This window comes from Neovison vison, chromosome 6 (genome assembly GCF_020171115.1).
Source record: "Neovison vison isolate M4711 chromosome 6, ASM_NN_V1, whole genome shotgun sequence".
Taxonomy (NCBI): Eukaryota; Metazoa; Chordata; class Mammalia; order Carnivora; family Mustelidae; genus Neogale; species Neogale vison.
This window is the reverse complement of record NC_058096.1, coordinates 211,461,240-211,481,781: the sequence shown is the minus strand read 5'-3', so window position 1 is coordinate 211,481,781 and position 20,542 is coordinate 211,461,240. Positions and strand designations below refer to the sequence as shown.

At 41.9% G+C, this 20,542-nt stretch overlaps 1 protein-coding gene across 1 annotated transcript; it reads left to right on the top strand.

Annotated features, from left to right (window-relative positions):
* Positions 1-1,054: 1,054 nt before the first annotated feature.
* Positions 1,055-1,987, top strand: LOC122910709 (olfactory receptor 7A17-like). The gene has a single exon (XM_044255326.1). The coding sequence runs from the start codon at positions 1,055-1,057 to the stop codon at positions 1,985-1,987; it is 933 nt and encodes a 310-aa protein (XP_044111261.1).
* Positions 1,988-20,542: the final 18,555 nt, after the last annotated feature.

Sequence of the window (20,542 nt, the reverse complement as noted above, 5' to 3'; positions counted from 1 at the left end):
CTTTTTACTAAGTGTGGTTTATCCCTTTGCTAATTTTGGGGGTGTACAATATAAATATATTATATATATACATGTAGAGGTATATATACATGCATATCTATCTTATTATTTATATTTTTTTCCATAGGAGACTTAAGAATTGGCATCTTTGCATTTTGTAGGGGAAAGTCACTGATCTGGCCTACTTGCATTGGATCCATTCCTAGCATAATCAGGAGGTGAGGGCTGAGAAAGACAAGGGAAAAACACAACCCAGGAGACCATGGTGTCCTGCATGTGTGACTTGTAGAGTGTGAGCAGTTCCCACAACAGGGTGCCAGTACTCAGAAATCCCAAAGTGACAAAATCCAGGGGCCAGAACTGAATCAAGAGAAGACCGTAAGAAAGGGATCTGGTTAAATTAATGGGCTGCCTTTGCAATATGATGGATACAGTGGGAGCAGTGGAGAGGCAGTGTGGACATGGATGTCCCCGTGCCTTGAGGGTTCATAGGTAACAGAGAGGCCAATTCCCTCCTCGGTATGTCTGATGGTGTCTCTCCTCAGTCTCACTCCTGCTCATTCCCCTTGCAGGAGGAATGAGCTCCTTTGACTTGAACATTGGAAACAAGTACCATCCTCAGGAACTTTGCACTGGCCATTCCCTCTGCTGGGCACACAGTTCTTCCATAATCCTTTATCTACTCCTCTGTCGTACTTGAGGTCTGTTTTCCAATATCACCTTGTTTGAAGAATGCCTTAAATGCCCAAGAAAATAGCTATTCATTCTGTTTTTTCCCCTGTTTTCTTTTTCTTCATACTACCTACCACCACCTGAAATGCTATTTAATTTTCTTATTTTTCAATGTATTCTTTCTCCATCATTGTATGACATGTACTTTTGTTCTTACCTCCCTATACTCCTTGTCTACACAATGCCTAAAACATGGCATATATAAAAGTAAATTTATAAAATACAAAATTTTAAAAGTGACATTTCAAAACTGAGAATAATACAAATTTGTGTGAAAATTAGTCATGCTATTTTCTTCTGTCCTTAAAGTCACCTTCACCACATGGAACCAGGAAATGTTACACAAATTTCAGAGTTTTGCCTTCTGGGACTGTCAGAGGACCCAAAACTGCAACCCCTCATATTTGGGCTTTTCCTCTTCATGTACCTGATCACTGTGTTTGGAAACCTGCTCATCATCCTGGTCATCAGTTCAGACTCCCACCTCCACACCCCCATGTACTTCTTCCTCAACAACCTGTCCTTTGTAGACATCTGTTTCACCTCCACCACCATCCCCAAGATGCTGTGGAACATCCAGACTCAAAGCAAAGTCATAACCTATGCAGGCTGCCTCACGCAGATTTATTTTCTCATACTCTTTGCTGTGTCGGATGTCTTTCTCCTGGGCGTGATGGCCTATGACCGGTTTGTGGCTATCTGTCATCCTCTGCACTACACAGTCATCATGAACCCCCGGCTCTGTGGACTGCTGGTTCTGGTGTCCTGGATCATTTCTATCCTGAATTCTTTGTTACACAGTTTAATGATGTTGCAGTTGTCCTTCTGTGCAAACCTTAAAATCCCACACTTTTTTTGTGAACTCAATCAGATGATCCAACTTGCCTGTTCTGATGCCTTATTTAATAACTTGGTGATGTATTTTGCAGCTGTTCTGCTGGGTGGGGGTCCTTTCTCTGGTATCCTTTACTCTTATTTTAAGATAGTTTCCTCCATACGTAGAATATCATCAGCTCTGGGTAGGTATAGAGCATTTTCCACCTGCGCATCTCACCTCTCAGTTGTCTCCTTATTTTATTGCACTATGCTTGGTGTGTACCTTAGCTCTGCTGCTACCCAGAGCTCCCACTCAGGTGCAATAGCCTCAGTGATGTACACAGTGGTCACTCCCATGCTGAACCCCTTCATCTACAGCTTGAGGAACAAAGACATAAAGAGGGCTCTGAAAAGAATCATTGGGGTTCCAGTGATGTAAGGGCCAATCATCCTGGGGCTAAAGCAGTGCCCATGATTGCATGGTTCACACTGTCAGAGCCAGGAAACTGCCATCATTTGATCCAACTGGGAAATAGAATCAGCTCCTTCTATTTATTTCCTGGAATTTCCATTTTTTTTAAATTCAACTTCTCCATACATTTAAGATTCTGCCCTGATAAATGGTTTTCCCCTTTGTCCATATCTGACTATTTCAAAGTTTTTTCCAGCCCTGACCAAAAATATTTGGAAATTCCCATTTATGTCATGGGGTACCATGGATTTCTTAAGAATACTTAACTGAAATATTTATAAAGCTTTAAATATTTAGAAGGCTTTAAGAGCACAAAGAAAAAAATAATTGTTTCTTACATCTTTATTGTGTATTTCTACTCTAATACGCCCATAGAATTAAAGGTTTCCTCCAAATATAATACATGTAAAATTTTGCTTCATTTTTGTGAATTCTACTGTTATATTTTAAGTGTCAAAAACGTATAACTCAAATACCACTAAAATTCTACTTACTGTGAATATTTCTTACAACAAATGACAAGATAGGAATAGAAAAAAAAAAGAGAATACTTCGTACTTGGAGTGCCTGGGTGGCTCAACACTTAACCATCTGACTTCAGCTTGTGTTATGATCTCAGGGTCTGGGATCGAACCCCATGTAGACCGCACGTCAGTCTTCCTGTTTGGTTTGACCTGCTTTTCTCTCTCCTTTGCCACTCCCCCTACTTGTGCTCTATCTATGTATCTATCTATCATTTCTCTATCACATAAATAAATAAATAAATAAAATATATATATTTTTAATTTTTTTCAATTTATTTATTTTCAGAAACATTATTCATTATTTATTCACCACACCCAGTGCTCCATGCAATACATGCCCTCTATAATACCCACCACCTGGTACCCCAACCTCCCACCCCCCCGCCACTTCAAACCACTCAGACTGTTTTTCAGAGTCCATAGTCTCTCATGGTTCACCTCCCCTTCCAATTTACCCAAATTCCTACTCCTCTCTAATGCCCCATGTCCTCCATGCTATTTGTTATGCTCCACAAATAAGTGAAACCATATGATAATTGACTCTCTCTGCTTGACTTATTTCACTCAGCATAATCTCTTCCAGTCCCGTCCATGTTGCTACAAAAGTTGGGTATTCATCCTTTCTGATGGAGGCATAATACTCCATAGTGTATATGGACCACATCTTCCTTATCCATTCATCCGTTGAAGGGCATCTTGGTTCTTTCCACAGTTTGGTGATTGTGGCCATTGCTGATATAAACATTGGGGTACAGATGGCCCTTCTTTTCATGACATCTGTGTCTTTGGGGTAAATACCCAGGAGTGCAATGGCAGGGTCATAGGGAAGCTCTATTTTTAATTTCTTGAGGAATCTCCACACTGTTCTCCAAAGAGGCTGCACCAACTTGCATTCCCACCAACAGTGGAAGAGGGTTCCCCTTTCTCCACATCCTCTCCAACACATGTTGTTTCCTGTTTTGTTAATTTTGGCCATTCTAACTGGTGTAAGGTGATATCTCAATGTGGTTTTAATTTGAATCTCCCTGAGGGCTAATGATGATGAACATTTTTTCATGTGTCTGATAGCCATTTGTATGTCTTGATTGGAGAAGTGTCTGTTGATATCTTCTGCCCATTTTTTTCCAATTTATTTATTTTAAGAAAAACAGTATTCATTATTTTTTCACCACACCCAGTGCTCCATGCAAGCCGTGCCCTTATAATACCCACCACCTGGTACACCACCTCCCACCCCCCTGCCACTTCAAACCCCTCAGATTGTTTTTCAGAGTCCATAGTCTCTCATGGTTCACCTCCCCTTACAATTTACCCAAATTCCCTACTCCTCTCTAACGCCCCTTGTCCTCCATGCTATTGGTTATGCTCCACAAATAAGTGAAACCATATGATAATTGACTCTCTCTGCTTGACTTATTTCACTCAGCATAATCTCTTCCAGTCCTGTCCATGTTGATACAAAAGTTGGGTATTCATCCTTTCTGATGGAGGCATAATACTCCATAGTGTATATGGACCACATCTTCCTTATCCATTCATCCGTTGAAGGGCATCTTGGTTCTTTCCACAGTTTGGTGATCGTGGCCATTGCTGATATAAACATTGGGGTACAGATGGCCCTTCTTTTCATGACATCTGTGTCTTTGGGGTAAATACCCAGGAGTGCAATGGCAGGGTCATAGGGAAGCTCTATTTTTAATTTCTTGAGGAATCTCCACACTGTTCTCCAAAGAGGCTGCACCAACTTGCATTCCCACCAACAGTGGAAGAGGGTTCCCCTTTCTCCACATCCTCTCCAACACATGTTGTTTCCTGTTTTGTTAATTTTGGCCATTCTAACTGGTGTAAGGTGATATCACAATGTGGTTTTAATTTGAATCTCCCTGAGGGCTAATGATGATGAGCATTTTTTCATGTGTCTGATAGCCATTTGTATGTCTTGATTGGAGAAGTGTCTGTTCATATCTTCTGCCCATTTTTTGATTTGTTTGTCTGTTTCGTGTGGGTTGAGTTTGAGGAGTTCATTATAGATCCTGGATATCAACCTTTTGTCTGTACTGTCATTTGCAAATATCTTCTCCCATTCCGTGGGTTGCCTCTTTGTTTTTTTTGACTGTTTCTTTTGCTGTGCAGAAGCTTTTGATTTTGATGAATTCCCAAAAGTTTATTTTCGCTTTTGTTTCCTTTGCCTTTGGAGACGTATCTTGAAAGAAGTTGCTGTGGCTGATATCAAAGAGATTTCTGCCTATGTTCTCCTCTAAGATTCTGATGGATTCCTGTCTCACGTTGAGGTCTTTTATCCATTTTGAGTTGATCTTTGTGTACGGTGTAAGAGAATGGTCGAGTTTCATTGTTCTACTTATAGCTGTCCAGTTTTCCCAGCACCATTTATGGAAGAGACTGTCTTTTTTCCACTGTATATTTTTTCCTGTTTTGTCAAAGAATAATTGACTGTAGAGTTGAGGGTCCATATCAGGGCTCTCTACTCTGTTCCACTGGTCTATGTGTCTGTTTTTAAAGAGCTGGAGCAAATAATCCTAAAATTTGTATGGAATCAGAAGAGACCCCGAATCGCTAAGGAATTTTTGAAAAACAAAAATAAAGCTGGCGGCATCCCCTTACCTGATTTCAAGCTTTATTACAAAGCTGTGATCACCAAGACAGCATGGTACTGGCATGTTCATAATAACTTCTGATGATTGTTTCTACTTCCTTGGTGTTAGTTGTGATCTCTCCCCTTTCATTCATAATTTTATGAATTTGGGCCTTCTCTCTTTTCTTTTGGATCATTATAGCCAGTGGCTTATCGATCTTATTGGTTCTTTCAAAAAACCAGCTTCTAGTTTCATTGATACATTCTACTGTATCTCTGGTTTCTCCCTCATTGATCTCAGCTCTAATCTTGATGATTTCCCTTCTTATGTGTGGAGTTGGTTTGATTTGTTGTTGATCCTCCAGTTCTTTAAGGTGTAGAGACAGCTGGTGTGTTCTGGATTTTTCAATTTTTTTTAGCGAGGCTTGGATGGCTATGTATTTTCCCCTTAGGATCGCCTTTGCTGTATCCCATAGGTTTTGGACCGAAGTGTCTTCATTCTCATTGGTTTCCATGAATTGTTTAAGTTCTTCTTTGATCTCCTGGTTGATCCAAGCATTCTTAAGCAAGGTGGTCTTTAGCTTCCAGGTGTTTGAGTTTTTCGGAACTTTTCCTTGTAATTTCCTTGTAGTTTCAAAGCATTGTGATCTGAGAATATGCAGGGAATCATCTCAGTTTTTTGGTATCGGTTGAGTCCTGATTTGTGGCCCAGTATGTGGTCTATTCTGGAGAAGGTTCCGTGTGCACTTGAGAAGAATGAGTATTCTGTTGTTTTAGGGTGGAATGTTCTGTATATATCTATGAGGTCCATCTGGTCCAATGTGTCATTCAATGCTCTTGTTTCTTTATTGATTTTCTGCTTCGGTGATCTGTCTAATTCTGAAAGAGGCATGTTAAGATCTCCTACGATTAGTGATTTCATATCAATATGACTCTTTATCTTGATTAACAGTTTTCTTAAGTAATTGGCTGCTCCCATATTGGGAGCCTAGATATTTACAATTGTTAGATCATCTTGGTGGATAGTCCCTTTAAGGATTATTTAGTGTCCTTCTGTATCTCTGACTACAGTCTTTAGTTTGAAGTCTAATTTATCTGATACGAGAAACGCTACCCCAGCCTTCTTTTGAGTCCCATTGGCAATGGAAGATGCTTCTCCACCCCTTCACTTTCAGTCTGAGTGTATCTTTAGGTTCAAAATGGGTCTCTTGTAGACAGAATATGGATGGGTCCTGTCGTTTTATCCAATCTGCAACCCTCTGCCATTTTATGGTTGCATTTAGGCCATTCACATTGAGAGTGATTATTGATAGATACGTTTTTATTGACATCGAGTTACCTTTGAAGTCTTTCTTTCTGTAGACTGTCTCTATATTTCTGTTCAATGCTATTCTTGGGATTTTTCCTCTTTTATAGAACCCCCCTTAATATTTCCTGCAGTGCTGGCTTGGTGGTTGCATAGCCTTTTAAGCCTTGCCAGTCTTGGAAACTCTTTATCTCTCCATCCATTTTGAATGTCAGTCTTGCTGGATAAAGTATTCTTGGCTGCATGTTCTTCTCATTTAATGCCCTGAATATATCTTGGCAGCCTCTTCTGGCTTGCCAGGTCTCCATGGACAGGTCTGACGTTATTCTGATGGGCTTCCCTCTGTAAGTAAGGAGCCTCTTTGCCCTGGCAGCTTTCAAGAGATAATACCTACAATTATAATTCCTCAATTTGAGTATCAGGTGTCGTGATGTTTTTTTTGAATATATAATCTTGGGTGGAGACCGTTCAGCCTCTAGTATATGAAGGCTGGTGTCATCTGCGAGATTTAGAAAATTTTCATGAAGGACTTGTTCCTCTATATCTTCTAGGCTTCTTTCTTTCTCCTCCCCTTCAAGGATTCCAATAATTCTGACGTTGGAATGCTTCATAGCATCATTTATTTCCCTGATTCTGCTTTCATGGTTTCTAAGCTGTTTGTTCCAGGCTTCCTCCTGATCCTTTCTCTCTATCTGTTTGTCTTCCAGATCACCAATTCTATCTTTTGTCTCAGTTACCCTAGCTTTGAGAGAGTTGAGATTAGATTGGAATTCATTGATAGCATTGTGGACCTCCTCCCTGGTAGCTTTAAGCTCCGCCCTAACATTGTGAACATCCTGTCTGGTCGCTTTCAGTTCGGCCCTAATCAATTCTGTTTGGTCATCCATGGCTTTCTTCAACCTAGCTATTGCCTGGATAATTGTTAGCCTGAATTCTCTTTCCGACATATTGTCTATGTTGATATCTGTTAGCTCTGTTGCAGAATGTCCATCCTCTGTATTTTTCTTCTGTTGGGCATTCCTCCTCCTAGTCATTTTGGTGGGAGATGACTGAACAGATGTAGGTGGATGTATCATCTCTGGTGCAGTCAAGGTGCACCTTCGAACACTTCTGAGCAATCAGGATTCCCCACCCAAACGAGAGACAAAAGAAAAGAAAAAGAAAAAGAAAAAGAAAAAAAAGGTATAGAAGAAAAAGAAAAAGAAAAGAAAGTAAAAGAAGAAAAAGAAAAAGAAAAAGAGAGAGAGAGAGAGAGAGAGAGAGACAGGAAAGAAAGGGAAGATGAAAAAGAAGGTTCAGTCCAGATGGGCCCCAAGGTAAGATTTATTAAGTAGACAAACGAAAAGAGATAAAAAGACTGATACAAGTATATGGCAAGAGAAAAAAAATATATATGCAAATAAATAAAGAACGTCGTCAAAAAGAAATACAAGTGTAAAATTTATATGCTATCAGGATAAACACAAAAAACACAGAATCACTTGTGGAAGATGGGAGAGTTTTATAAATTCTCAGTGTGTGCGAGGAAAGTTGTTTTGATTCTTCCTGGATGTATCTTGATATCTTTGTTAAAGGACTCAACTTTCCTAAGAGAAAGGGGATTAAAAATTGGTTTACCTATAGGGGTAGTATTGATTGGGGAAAGGGGTTTACTTTGAAGTTAACTCTATATGAATATTAGAGGATAAAAATAAAGAGGAATATACTAGACTAAACTAAACTAAAATTTTAAAAATGGAATTCAAAAAATAAAAATGCAAAAGAAAAACATAGGTGTATGTATCAAAAAGTTCAGGTTAGAAAGGTATTATCGAATTTGATGTACTGTACAGCTCGCCGTGATGGTAAATATGTTAAAAAATTACCTATGTGTAAAAAAAAAATATGAACCGGAATAGTGGAAATGAGTGAACAATACAAGTTTTCCTATGAAGTAGTGGTGGTTCTCTTGTAGTCCTTTTTTTTTTCTTTCTTGGTTTGTTTTCTGGGGGAGGGGCCTGCCACGTGGGTTGCCAGTCAATGATGTTTCCTGAGTTGAGTCCCCCCGCCCCCCTCAAGTGGGTGGGCTCTGGTGAAACTGGTTTTTGTCAGGCTTTTGTTCTCTGGCGGTTTTTATGCTTGTTCACTTTTTTTCCTCTCTCCTTGACCGCCTTTGATGGTTTTTGTAGTATTAGAAGAAATCAAACCGTATCCTGATCTCCCTCTCAGAGAGAAGCCTCAGTCTGGGTGCAGACGCTGAATAAATTCCCCCTTGGCTGCTGGCAGAGCAGGTTCCAAGTTGCAGACCCTGGGGGCGCAGGATCTTTTGCTTGTACCCAAAGCAGTGGCGGCTGTCTGGGAGCTCCCGACCGCCAGAGAGGTTCCAAGCAGTGATCGCACACTGAGATTTTGCCGCCGGCCCTAGCTGGGAGTGCCCGGCTTGCGCGCACCTCTTTTCAGAGGCAGCTATGGGTCGTGCGTGCATCTGGGGCACTGAGAACGGGGCGCTGGTCCGTAAGCCCCAGGCTGGGCTTTTGCGCACCTCTGTCAGGGGAAGAGTTTCGGGTGCGCGGTTTAGGCTTTGAAACAATGGTGCAGGTCAATAAGCGCGGCTGGGCCTTTGTAACTCAGGGGAGCATGAGGGACGTGCGCGCGTATCTCAAGCTTTGTGGTAGGGCTAGCGCGCGTTCTGCAGACCGGCGTGGCTCCCATCCCCTCACTGGAACTAGAACCCACGCATTCTCGGGCGCACTGGCAGCTTAGGGACCAAGAGCGGTTTCTCCGCCGCACTCTCTCTGCCTCCGCGCCGGGGAGGCTGTCTGGGACCAGGGACTTAAGCCCCTGTCCCTAGCCTCCCCGATTCCCACAATTTCCCCCCGCAATCCTTTGCTGTTTTGGAGTGCTTTCAACCAGTCTCCAAGTTAATGCTGGTCCCCAGACGCAGGGCACTCTCGCTCCTGTTGGGGTATTACTTTCCCACCGGTCGCCACTGGTGGCTCCCTCCCTCTTTTGTTTATCTTCCGATATCAGTCCGCTATTCCCATTCCGCTTTACCTGCCCACTGGCGTCTTCTGCCCCTGTAGAGATCCAGACGCATATAATTCTGATCTCAGGCTGATTTCATGGGTGATGGGAGTTCTTTGGTAGATAATCAGCCCACTTTGGGGTACCAGCTGAAAAGGCTCCTCTTCCTATTCCCCTGCCATCTTGTCCCCCCAATAAATAATATATTTTTAAAAGAATACTTTCTCCTCAAAGAACATATATGATCCCAAGTAATTTTCTCCTATTTCACAAAAGAATAGTCATGAATCATATTATTCATGTAGAAAAAATTACTTTGATAAGTAAGGTCATTTATATAATTTTATAATAAAGGAAAGTACGAGATCTAAGGTTTTCTCTCTTGGATACATCAATGCTTTTATATCGCTGCCTTCCCTGCTCATACTGACAATGAAGACAAATGTATAGTTTGTCTTATATATAGTCACTGAGTTCCAGTCTCCTTATTGGGATCATGTTCTCCCAACTAGCTGTGTCCACCATGCCTACCACAGTGATGGGCAAAATGATTACCAAGTACATGTTTCCAAGTGGAGTCTACACAGAAGCACATATTAGAATAAACAGATTAACTTCATTTGACCTTTAAGCCAGGGAAGATCTCTTTTTTTTTTTTTTTAACATATAATGTATTATTTGCCCCAGGGGTATAAGTCTGTGAATCATTAGTCTTACACAGTTTACAGAACTCACCATAGCACATACCCTCCCCAATGTCCATAACCCAGCCACCCTATCCTTACCCCCACCCCTCAGCAAAACTCAGTTTGTTTTGTGAGATTAAGAGTGTTTTATGGTTTGTTTCCCTTCCAATCTCATTGTGTTTCATTTTTTCCTTCCCTGTCCCTCACAACCCCCCACCCTGTCTCTCAAATTCCTCATATCAGAGAGATTGAATGATAATTGTCTTTCACTGATTGACTTATTTTGCTTAGCGTAGTACCCTCTAGTGTCATCCATGTCATTGCAAATGACAAGATTTCATTTCTCTTGATGGCTGCATAGTATCCATCATCTATATATATATATCATCCATCTCTCTCTCTCTCTCTCTATATATATATATAATCCATCTATATATAACCATGACCTATATATATAGATATATATATATATATACACTATATATATACACCATATATGGTATATATATATACACCACATATACATATACATATATGTATATATATACACCACATCTTCTTTTTTTTCCAATTTATTTATTTTCAGAAAAACAGTATTCATTATTTTTTCACCACACCCAGTGCTCCATGCAAGCTGTGCCCTCTATAATACCCACCACCTGGTACCCCAACCTCCCACCCCCTTGCCACTTCAAACCCCTCAGATTGTTTTTCAGAGTCCATAGTCTCTCATGGTTCATCTCCCCTTCCATTTTACCCAAAAGCACATACCCTCCCCAATGTCCATAACCCTACCCCCCTTCTCCCACCCCCCTCCCCCCAGCAAACCACAGTTTGTTTCGTGAGATTAAGAGCCACTTATGGTTTGTCTCCCTCCCTATCCCATCTTGTTTCATGGATTCTTCTCCTACCCACTTAAGCCCCCATGTTGCATCACCACTCCCTCATATCAGGGAGATCATATGATATTTGTCTTTCTCCGCTTGACTTATTTCGCTAAGCATGATACGCTCTAGTTCCATCCATGTTGTCGCAAATGGCAAGATTTCGTTTCTTTTGATGGCTGCATAGTATTCCATTGTGTATATATACCACATCTTCTTGATCCATTCATCTGTTGATGGACATCTAGGTTCTTTCCATAGTTTGGCTATTGTGGAGATTGCTGCTATAAACATTCGGGTGCACGTGCCCCTTTGGATCACTACGTTTGTATCTTTAGGGTAAATACCCAGTAGTGCAATTGCTGGGTCATAGGGCAGTTCTATTTTCAACATTTTGAGGACCTCCATGCTGTTTTCCAGAGTGGTTGCACCAGCTTGCATTCCCACCAACAGTGTAGGAGGGTTCCCCTTTCTCCGCATCCTCGCCAGCATCTGTCATTTCCTGACTTGTTGATTTTAGCCATTCTGACTGGTGTGAGGTGATATCTCATTGTGGTTTTGATTTGTATTTCCCTGATGCCGAGTGATATGGAGCACTTTTTCATGTGTCTGTTGGCTATCTGGATGTCTTCTTTGCAGAAACGTCTGTTCATGTCCTCTGCCCATTTCTTGATTGGATTATGTGTTCTTTGGGTGTTGAGTTTGTTAAGTTCTTTATAGATTTTAGACACTAGTCCTTTATCTGATATGTCGTTTGCAAATATCTTCTCCCATTCTGTCAGTTGTCTTTTGGTTTTGTTAACTGTTTCCTTTGCTGTGCAAAAGCTTTTGATTTTGATGAAATCCCAAAAGTTCATTTTTGCCTTTGCTTCCCTTGCCTTTGGCGATGTTCCTAGGAAGATGTTGCTGCGGCTGAGGTCGAAGAGGTTGCTGCCTGTGTTCTCCTCAAGGATTTTGATGGAGTCCTTTCTCACATTGAGGTCCTTAATCCATTTTGAATCTATTTTTGTGTGTGGTGTAAGGAAATGGTCCATTTTCATTTTTCTGCACGTGGCTGTCCAATTTTCCCAACACCATTTATTGAAGAGGCTGTCTTTTTTCCATTGGACATTCCTTGCTGCTTTGTCGAAGATTAGTTGACCATAGAGTTGAGGGTCTATTTCTGGGCTCTCTATTCTGTTCCATTGGTCTATGTGTCTGTTTTTGTGCCAGTACCATGCTGTCTTGATGATGACAGCTTTGTAATAAAGCTTGAAGTCCGGAATTGTGATGCCACCAACTTTGGCTTTGTTTTTCAATATCCCTTTGGCTATTTGAGGTCTTTTCTGGTTCCATATAAATTTTAAAATTATTTGTTCCATTTCTTTGAAAAAGATGGATGGTACTTTGATAGGATTTGCATTAAATGTATACACCACATCTTCTTTATCCATTCCTCTGTTGATGGACATCTAGGTTCTTTCCATAGTTTGGCTATTGTGGACATTGCTGCTATAAAAATTCAGGTGCACATGCCTCTTTAGATCCCTACATTTGTATCTTTAGGGTAAATACCCAGTAGTGCAGTTACTGCATCATAGGGTAGCTCTATCTTCAACTTTTTGAGGAACCTCAATACTGTTTTCCAGAGTGGCTGCACCAGCCTGCATTCCCACCAAAAGTGTAGGAGGATTCTCTTCTCTCTGCATCCTTGCCAACATCTTTCTTTTCCTGACTTGTTAATTTTAGCCATTCTGACTGTGTGAGGTGGCATCTCACTGTGGTTTTGATTTGTATTTACCTGATGCTCAGTGATGTTGAACACTTTTTCATGTGTCTGTTGGCTTGGCTCATTTTTAGTAGATTTGTTTGTTTTCTTACTGTTGAGTTTGTATGCTTTGGATAACAGTCCAAAGTCAGACATTTCCTTTGCAAATATGTTCTCCCAGGTTGTGGTTAGTCCTCTTATTTTCCTAGTATCTTGTAGTATACTATTTTGTAGTATACTACAAAAGTAGTATCTTTTGTACAACAACATTTTTAATTTTTTTTTCCCCCAATTTATTTATTTTCAGAAAAACAGTATTCATTATTTTTTCACCACACCCAGTGCTCCATGCAAGCTGTGCCCTCTATAATACCCACCACCTGGTACCCCAACCTCCCACTCCCCCGCCACTTCAAACCCCTCAGACTGTTTTTCAGAGTCCATAGTCTCTCATGGTTCACCTCCCCTTCCAATTTACCCAAATTCCCTACTCCTCTCTAACGCCCCTTGTCCTCCATGCTATTGGTTATGCTCCACAAATGAGTGAAACCATATGATAATTGACTCTCTCTGCTTGACTGATTTCACTCAGCATAATCTCTTCCAGTCCCGTCCATGTTGCTACAAAAGTTGGATATTCGTCCTTTCTGATGGAGGCATAATACTCCATAGTGTATATGGACCACATCTTCCTTATCCATTCATCCGTTGAAGGGCATCTTTGTTCTTTCCATAGTTTGGCGACTGTGGCCATTGCTGCTATAAACATTGGGGTACAGAGGGCCCTTCTTTTCACGACATCTGTATCTTTGGGGTAAATACCCAGGAGTGCAATTGCAGGGTCGTAGGGAAGCTCTATTTTTAATTTCTTGAGGAATCTCCACACTGTTCTCCAAAGAGGCTGCACCAACTTGCATTCCCACCAACAGTGTAAGAGGGTTCCCCTTTCTCCACAACCTCTCCAACACATGTTGGTTCCTGTTTTGTTAATTTTGGCCATTCTAACTGGTGTAAGGTGATATCTCAATGTGGTTTTAATTTGAATCTCCCTGAGGGCTAATGATGATGAGCATTTTTTCATGTGTCTGATAGCCATTTGTATTTCTTGATTGGAGAAGTGTCTGTTCATATCTTCTGCCCATTTTTTGATGTGTTTGTCTGTTTCGTGTGGGTTGAGTTTGAGGAGTTCATTATAGATCCTGGATATCAACCTTTTGTCTGTACTGTCATTTGCAAATATCTTCTCCCATTCCGTGGGTTGCCTCTTTGTTTTTTTGACTGTTTCCTTTGCTGTGCAGAAGCTTTTGATTTTGATGAAGTCCCAGAAGTCTATTTTCGCTTTTGTTTCCTTTGCCTTTGGAGACGTATCTTGAAAGAAGTTGCTGTGGCTGATATCGAAGAGATTACTGCCTATGTTCTCCTCTAAGATTCTGATAGATTCCTGTCTCACGTTGAGGTCTTTTATCCATTTTGAGTTGATCTTTGTGTACGGTGTAAGAGAATGGTCGAGTTTCATTCTTCTACATATAGCTGTCCAGCTTTCCCAGCACCATTTATTGAAGAGACTGTCTTTTTTCCACTGTATATTTTTTCCTGTTTTGTCGAAGATTAATTGACCATAGAGTTGAGGGTCCATATCAGGGCTCTCTACTCTGTTCCACTGGTCTATGTGTCTGTTTTTATGCCAGTACCATGCTGTCTTGGTGATCACAGCTTTGTAATAAAGCTTGAAATCAGGTAAGGTGATGCCGCCAGCTTTATTTTTGTTTTTCAACGTTTCCTTAGCGATTCGGGGTCTCTTCTGATTCCATACAAATTTTTGGATTATTTGCTCCAGCTCTTTGAAGAATGCCGGTGGAATTTTGATCGGAATGGCATTAAAAGTATAGATTGCTCTAGGCAGTATAGATATTTTAACGATGTTTATTCTTCCGATCCAAGAGCATGGAATGGTCTTCCATCTTTTTGTGTCTTCTTCAATTTCTTTCATGAGTGTTCTATAGTTCCTCAAGTATAGATCCTTTACCTCTTTAGTTAGGTTTATTCCCAGGTATCTTATGGTTCTTGGTGCTATAGTAAATGGAATCGATTCTCTAATTTCCCTTTCTGTATTTTCCTTGTTAGTGTATAAGAAAGCCACTGATTTCTGCACATTGACTTTGTATCCTGCCACGCTGCTGAATTGCTGTATGAGTTCTAGTAGTTTGGGGGTGGAGTCTTTTGGGTTTTCCATATAAAGAATCATGTCATCTGCGAAGAGAGAGAGTTTGACTTCTTCATTACCAATTTGGATACCTTTTATTTCTCTCTGTTGTCTGATTGCTGTTGCTAGGACTTCTAATACTATGTTGAACAAGAGTGGTGAAAGTGGGCATCCTTGTCTTGTTCCTGATCTCAACGGGAAGGCTGCAAGCTTTTTCCCATTGAGGATGATATTTGCTGTGGGTCTTTCATAGATAGATTTGATGAGGTTCAGGAATGTTCCCTCTATCCCTATACTTTGAAGCGTTTTAATCAGGAACGGATGTTGGATTTTGTCAAATGCTTTTTCTGCATCAATTGAGAGGACCATGTGGTTCTTCTCTCTTCTCCTATTAATTTGTTGTATCACATTGATTGATTTACGAATGTTGAACCATCCTTGTAGCCCAGGGATGAATCCCACCTGATCATGGTGGATAATCTTTTTAATGTGTTGTTGGATCCTGTTGGCTAGGATCTTGTTGAGAATCTTAGCATCCATATTCATCAGTGATATTGGTCTGAAATTCTCCTTTTTGGTATGGTCCTTGCCTGGTTTGGGGATCAGGGTAATGCTGGCTTCATAGAAAGAGTCTGGAAGTTTTCCTTCTGCTTCAATTTTCTGAAACAGCTTCAGGAGAATAGGTGTTATTTCTTCTTGGAAGGTTTGGTAGAATTCCCCAGGGAATCCGTCAGGTCCTGGGCTCTTGTTTTTTGGGAGATTTTTGATCACTGCTTCAATCTCGTTATTAGATATCGGTCTATTCAGGTTGTCGATTTCTTCCTGGTTCAATTTTGGTAGTTTATATTTTTCCAGGAATGCATCCATTTCATCTAGGTTGCTAAGCTTATTGGCATATAACTGTTCGTAGTAACTTCTGATGATTGTTTCTACTTCCTTGGTGTTAGTTGTGATCTCTCCCCTTTCATTCATAATTTTATGAATTTGGGATTTCTCTCTTTTCTTTTGGATTAGTGTAGCCAGTGGCTTATCGATCTTATTGATTCTTTCCAAAAACCAGCCTCTAGTTTCATTGATACGTTCTACTGTATCTTTGGTTTCTCCCTCATTGATCTCAGCTCTAATCTTGATGATTTCCCTTCTAATGTGTGGAGTTGGTTTGATTTGTTGTTGATCCTCCAGTTCTTTAAGGTGTAAAGACAGCTGGTGTGTTCTGGATTTTTCAATTTTTTTGAGCAAGGCTTGGATGGCTATATATTTTCCCCTTAGGACCGCCTTTGCTGTATCCCATAGGTTTTGGACCGAAGTGTCTTCATTCTCATTGGTTTCCATGAATTGTTTCAGTTCTTCTTTGATCTCCTGGTTGATCCAAGCATTCTTAAGCAAGGTGGTCTTTAGCTTCCAGGTGTTTGAGTTCCTTCGGAACTTTTCCTTGTGATTGAGCTCCAGTTTCAAAGCATTGTGATCTGAGAATATGCAGGGAATAATCTCAGTCTTTTGGTATCGGCTGAGTCCTGATTTGTGACCCAGTATGTGGTCTATTCTGGAGAAGGTTCCGTGTGCACTTGAGAAGAATGAGTATTCTGCTGTTTTAGGGTGGAATGTTCTGTATATATCTATGAGGTCCATCTGGTCCAATGTGTCATTCAATGCTCTTGTTTCTTTATTGATTTTCTGCTTCGATGATCTGTCTAATTATGAAAGAGGCGTGTTAAGATCACCTACGATTAGTGTATTCATATCAATATGACTCTTTATCTTGATTAACAGTTTTCTTAAGTAATTGGCTGCTCCCATATTGGGAGCATAGATATTTACAATTGTTAGATCATCTTGGTGGATAGTCCCTTTAAGGATTATGTAGTGTCCTTCTGTATCTCTGACTACAGTCTTTAGTTTGAAGTCTAATTTATCTGATATGAGAATCGCTACCCCAGCCTTCTTTTGAGTCCCATTGGCATGAAAGATGCTTCTCCACCCCTTCACTTTCAGTCTGCGTGTATCTTTAGGTTCAAAATGGGTCTCTTGTAGACAGCATATGGATGGGTCCTGTCGTTTTATCCAATCTGCAACCCTGTGCCGCTTTATGGGTGCATTTAGGCCATTCACATTGAGAGTGATTATTGATAGATACGTTTTTATTGACATCGAGTTACCTTTGAAGTCTTTCTTCCTGTAGACTGTCTCTATATTTCTGTTCAATGCTATTCTTGGGATTTTTCCTCTTTTATAGAACCCCCCTTAATATTTCCTGCAGTATCGGCTTGGTGGTTGCATAGTCTTTTAAGTCTTGCCGGTCTTGGAAACTCTTTATCTCTCCATCCATTTTGAATGTCAGTCTTGCTGGATAAAGTATTCTTGGCTGCATGTTCTTCTCATTTAGTGCCCTGAATATATCTTGCCAGCCTCTTCTGGCTTGCCAGGTCTCTGTGGACAGGTCTGAAGTTATTCTGATGGGCTTCCCTCTGTAAGTAAGGAGCCTCTTTGCCCTGGCAGCTTTCAAGAGATTATACCTACAATTATAATTTCTCAATTTGACTATCAGGTGTCGTGATGTTTTTTTGGAGTGTATAATCTTGGGTGGAGACCGTTCAGCCTCTAGTACATGAACGCTGGTTTCATTCGCGAGATTCGGAAAGTTTTCATGAAGGACTTGTTCCACGACATCTTCTAGACTTCTTTCTTTCTCCTCCCCTTCGGGAATTCCAATAATTCTGACGTTGGAACACTTCATGGCATCACTTAATTCCCTAATTCTGCTTTCGTGGGATCTAAGCTGTTTGTTCCAGGCTTCCTCCTGATCCTTTCTCTCTATCTGTTTGTCTTCCAGATCACTAATTCTATCTTCTGTCTCAGTTACCCTAGCTTTGAGAGAGTTTAGATTGGATTGGAACTCATTGAGAGCATTGTGGACCTCCTCCCTGGTAGCTTTAAGCTCCGCCCTAACATTGTGAACATCCTGTCTGGTCGCTTTCAGTTCGGCTCTAATCAATTCTGTTTGGTCATCCATGGCTTTCTCCAACCTAGCTATTGCCTGGATAATTGTTAGCCTGAATTCTCTTTCCGACATATTGTCTATGTTGATAGCCGTTAGCTCTGTTGCAGAAGGTCCATCCTCTGTATTTTTCTTCTGTTGGGCATTCCTCCTCCTAGTCATTTTGGTGGGAGAAGACTGAACAGATGTAGCTGGATGTATCAACTCTGGTGCAGTCAAGGTGCACCCTGGAGCACTTCCTGATCTCCGTCTCAGAAGCCTCAGTCTGGGTGCAGAAGCTGAATAAATTCCCCCTTGGACGCTGGCAGTGCAGGTTCCAAGTTAAAGACCCTGGGGGTGCAGGATCTTTTGCTCGTCCCCAAAGCCAAGGCAGTGGCGGCTGTCTGGGAGCTCCTGACCGCCAGAGAGGTTCCAAGCAGCGATCGCACACTGAGATTTTGCCGCTGGCCGGGGCTGGGAGTGCCCGGCTTGTGCGCACCTCTTTTCAGAGGTGGCTGTGGGTCGGGCGCGCGTCTGGGGCACTGAGAACGGGGCGCTGGTCCGTAAGCCGCAGGCTGGGCTTTTGCGCGCCTCTGTCCAGGGAAGAGTTTCGCGGGCGCGCGGCTTAGACTTTGAAACAATGGCCCGGGTCAAGAAGCGCCCCAGGGCCTTAGAAACCCAGGAGAGCTGGAGCGACGTGCACGCGCATCTCAAGCTTTGTGGTAGGGCTAGCGCGCGTTCTGCAGACCGGCTCCCATCCCCTCACAGGAGCCGGAACCCCGCGCTCTGGGGCACGCTGGCGGCTTAGGGACCAGGAGCCGGTTTCTCCGCCGCACTCTCTGTGTCTCCGCGCCGGGGAGGCCGTCTGGGACCGGGGACTCAAGCCCCTGTCCCTAGCCGCCCCCGGGATCCTTTGCTCTTTTGGAGTGCTTTCAACCAGTCTCCGAGTTAATGCTGGTCCCCAGACGCAGGGCGCTCTCGCTCGTATCGGGGTATTACTTTCCCACCGGTCGCCTCTGGTGGCTCCCTCCCCCTTTTGTTTATCTTCCGATATCAGTCCGCAGTTCCCATTCCGCTTTACCTGCTCACTGGCGTCTTCTGCCCCTGTAGAGATCCAGACGTGTATAATTCTGATCTCAGGCTGATTTCATGGGTGATCAGAGTTCTTTGGTAGGTAATCAGCTCACTTTGGGGTACCAGCTGAAAAGACGCCTCTTCCTAGTACCCCGCCATCTTGTCCCCCCCAACATTTTTAATTTTAATGGATTATTAAAATTTAAATGGATTATTAAGACATGGTTGATGTCGGAGAAGACATGATGGTGGAGAAGTAGGAGGGGCTGTTTCAGTCAGTCCCCAAAAGTGAGCTAATTATCTACCAAAGAACTCTGATCACCCATGAAATCAGCCTGAGATTAGAATTATATGCTTCTGGATCTCTACGGGGGCAGAAGACACCAGTGGACAGGTAAAGCGGAGTGGGAACATCGGACAGATATCAGAAGATAAACAAAAGGGGCAGGGAATCACCAGTAGTGACCCATTAGAAAGTAATACTCCAATATGTGATTGTCCTGTGATTGGGGACCAGCATTATCTTGGAGTCAAGTTGAAAGCACTCAAAAAGAGAAAAAGATCTTAAGGGGAAACTTGTGGAATTGGGTGGTTAGGGACAGGGACTTAAGCACATGGACCCCGGATGGCCACCACCAGCAGGGAACCAGAGAGAGCAGTGAAAAATCCAGGTCTTTGTCCCTGAGACGCTGGTGCACCTGAGAGCATCTGGGTGGCAGTGACCATGAGGGAGTCTGGTGTTGACACCAGCTGGCATTCTCTAGAACCACAGCCTTTTGTGCTCTGCACGTGTGTTGCATGACCAGGTTCTGAGTCGCACTCCACACCCTCCTGGGAGCAGCCAATTACAAAAGAAAGCTTAATCAAGATAAAGAGTCATATTGATATGAATACACTAATAGTAGAAGATCTTAACATGCCTCTCTCAGAAATAGACAGATCATCGAAGCTGAAAATCAATAAATAAACAAGAGCATTGAATGACACATTGGACCAAGTGGACCTCATAGATATATACAGAACATTCCACCCTAAAACAACAGAATACTCATTCTTCTCAAGTGCACCTGGAACCTTCTCCAGAATAGACCACATACTGGGTCACAAATCAGGGCTCAACTGAAACCCAAAAGACTGAGATTATTCCCTGCATATTCTCAGATCACAATGCTTTTGAAACTGGAGCTCAATCACAGGGAAAAGAGAAGGAACTCAAACTCCTGGAAGCTAAAGACCATTTTGCTTAAGAATGCTTGGGTCAAATAGCATGGAGGACATGGGAAGTTAGAGAGGAGAAGGAGTTGGGGGAAATTGGAAGGGGAGGTGAATCACGAGAGACTATGGACTCTGAAAAACAATCTAAGGGATTTGAAGTGGCGGGTGGTGGGAGGTTGGGGTACCAGGTGGTGGGTATTATAGAGAGCACGGATTGCATGGAGCACTGGGTGTGGTGAAAAAATAATGAATACTGTTATGCTGAAAATAAATAAATAAACAAATAAATAAGTTAAAAAAAAAAGGATGCTTG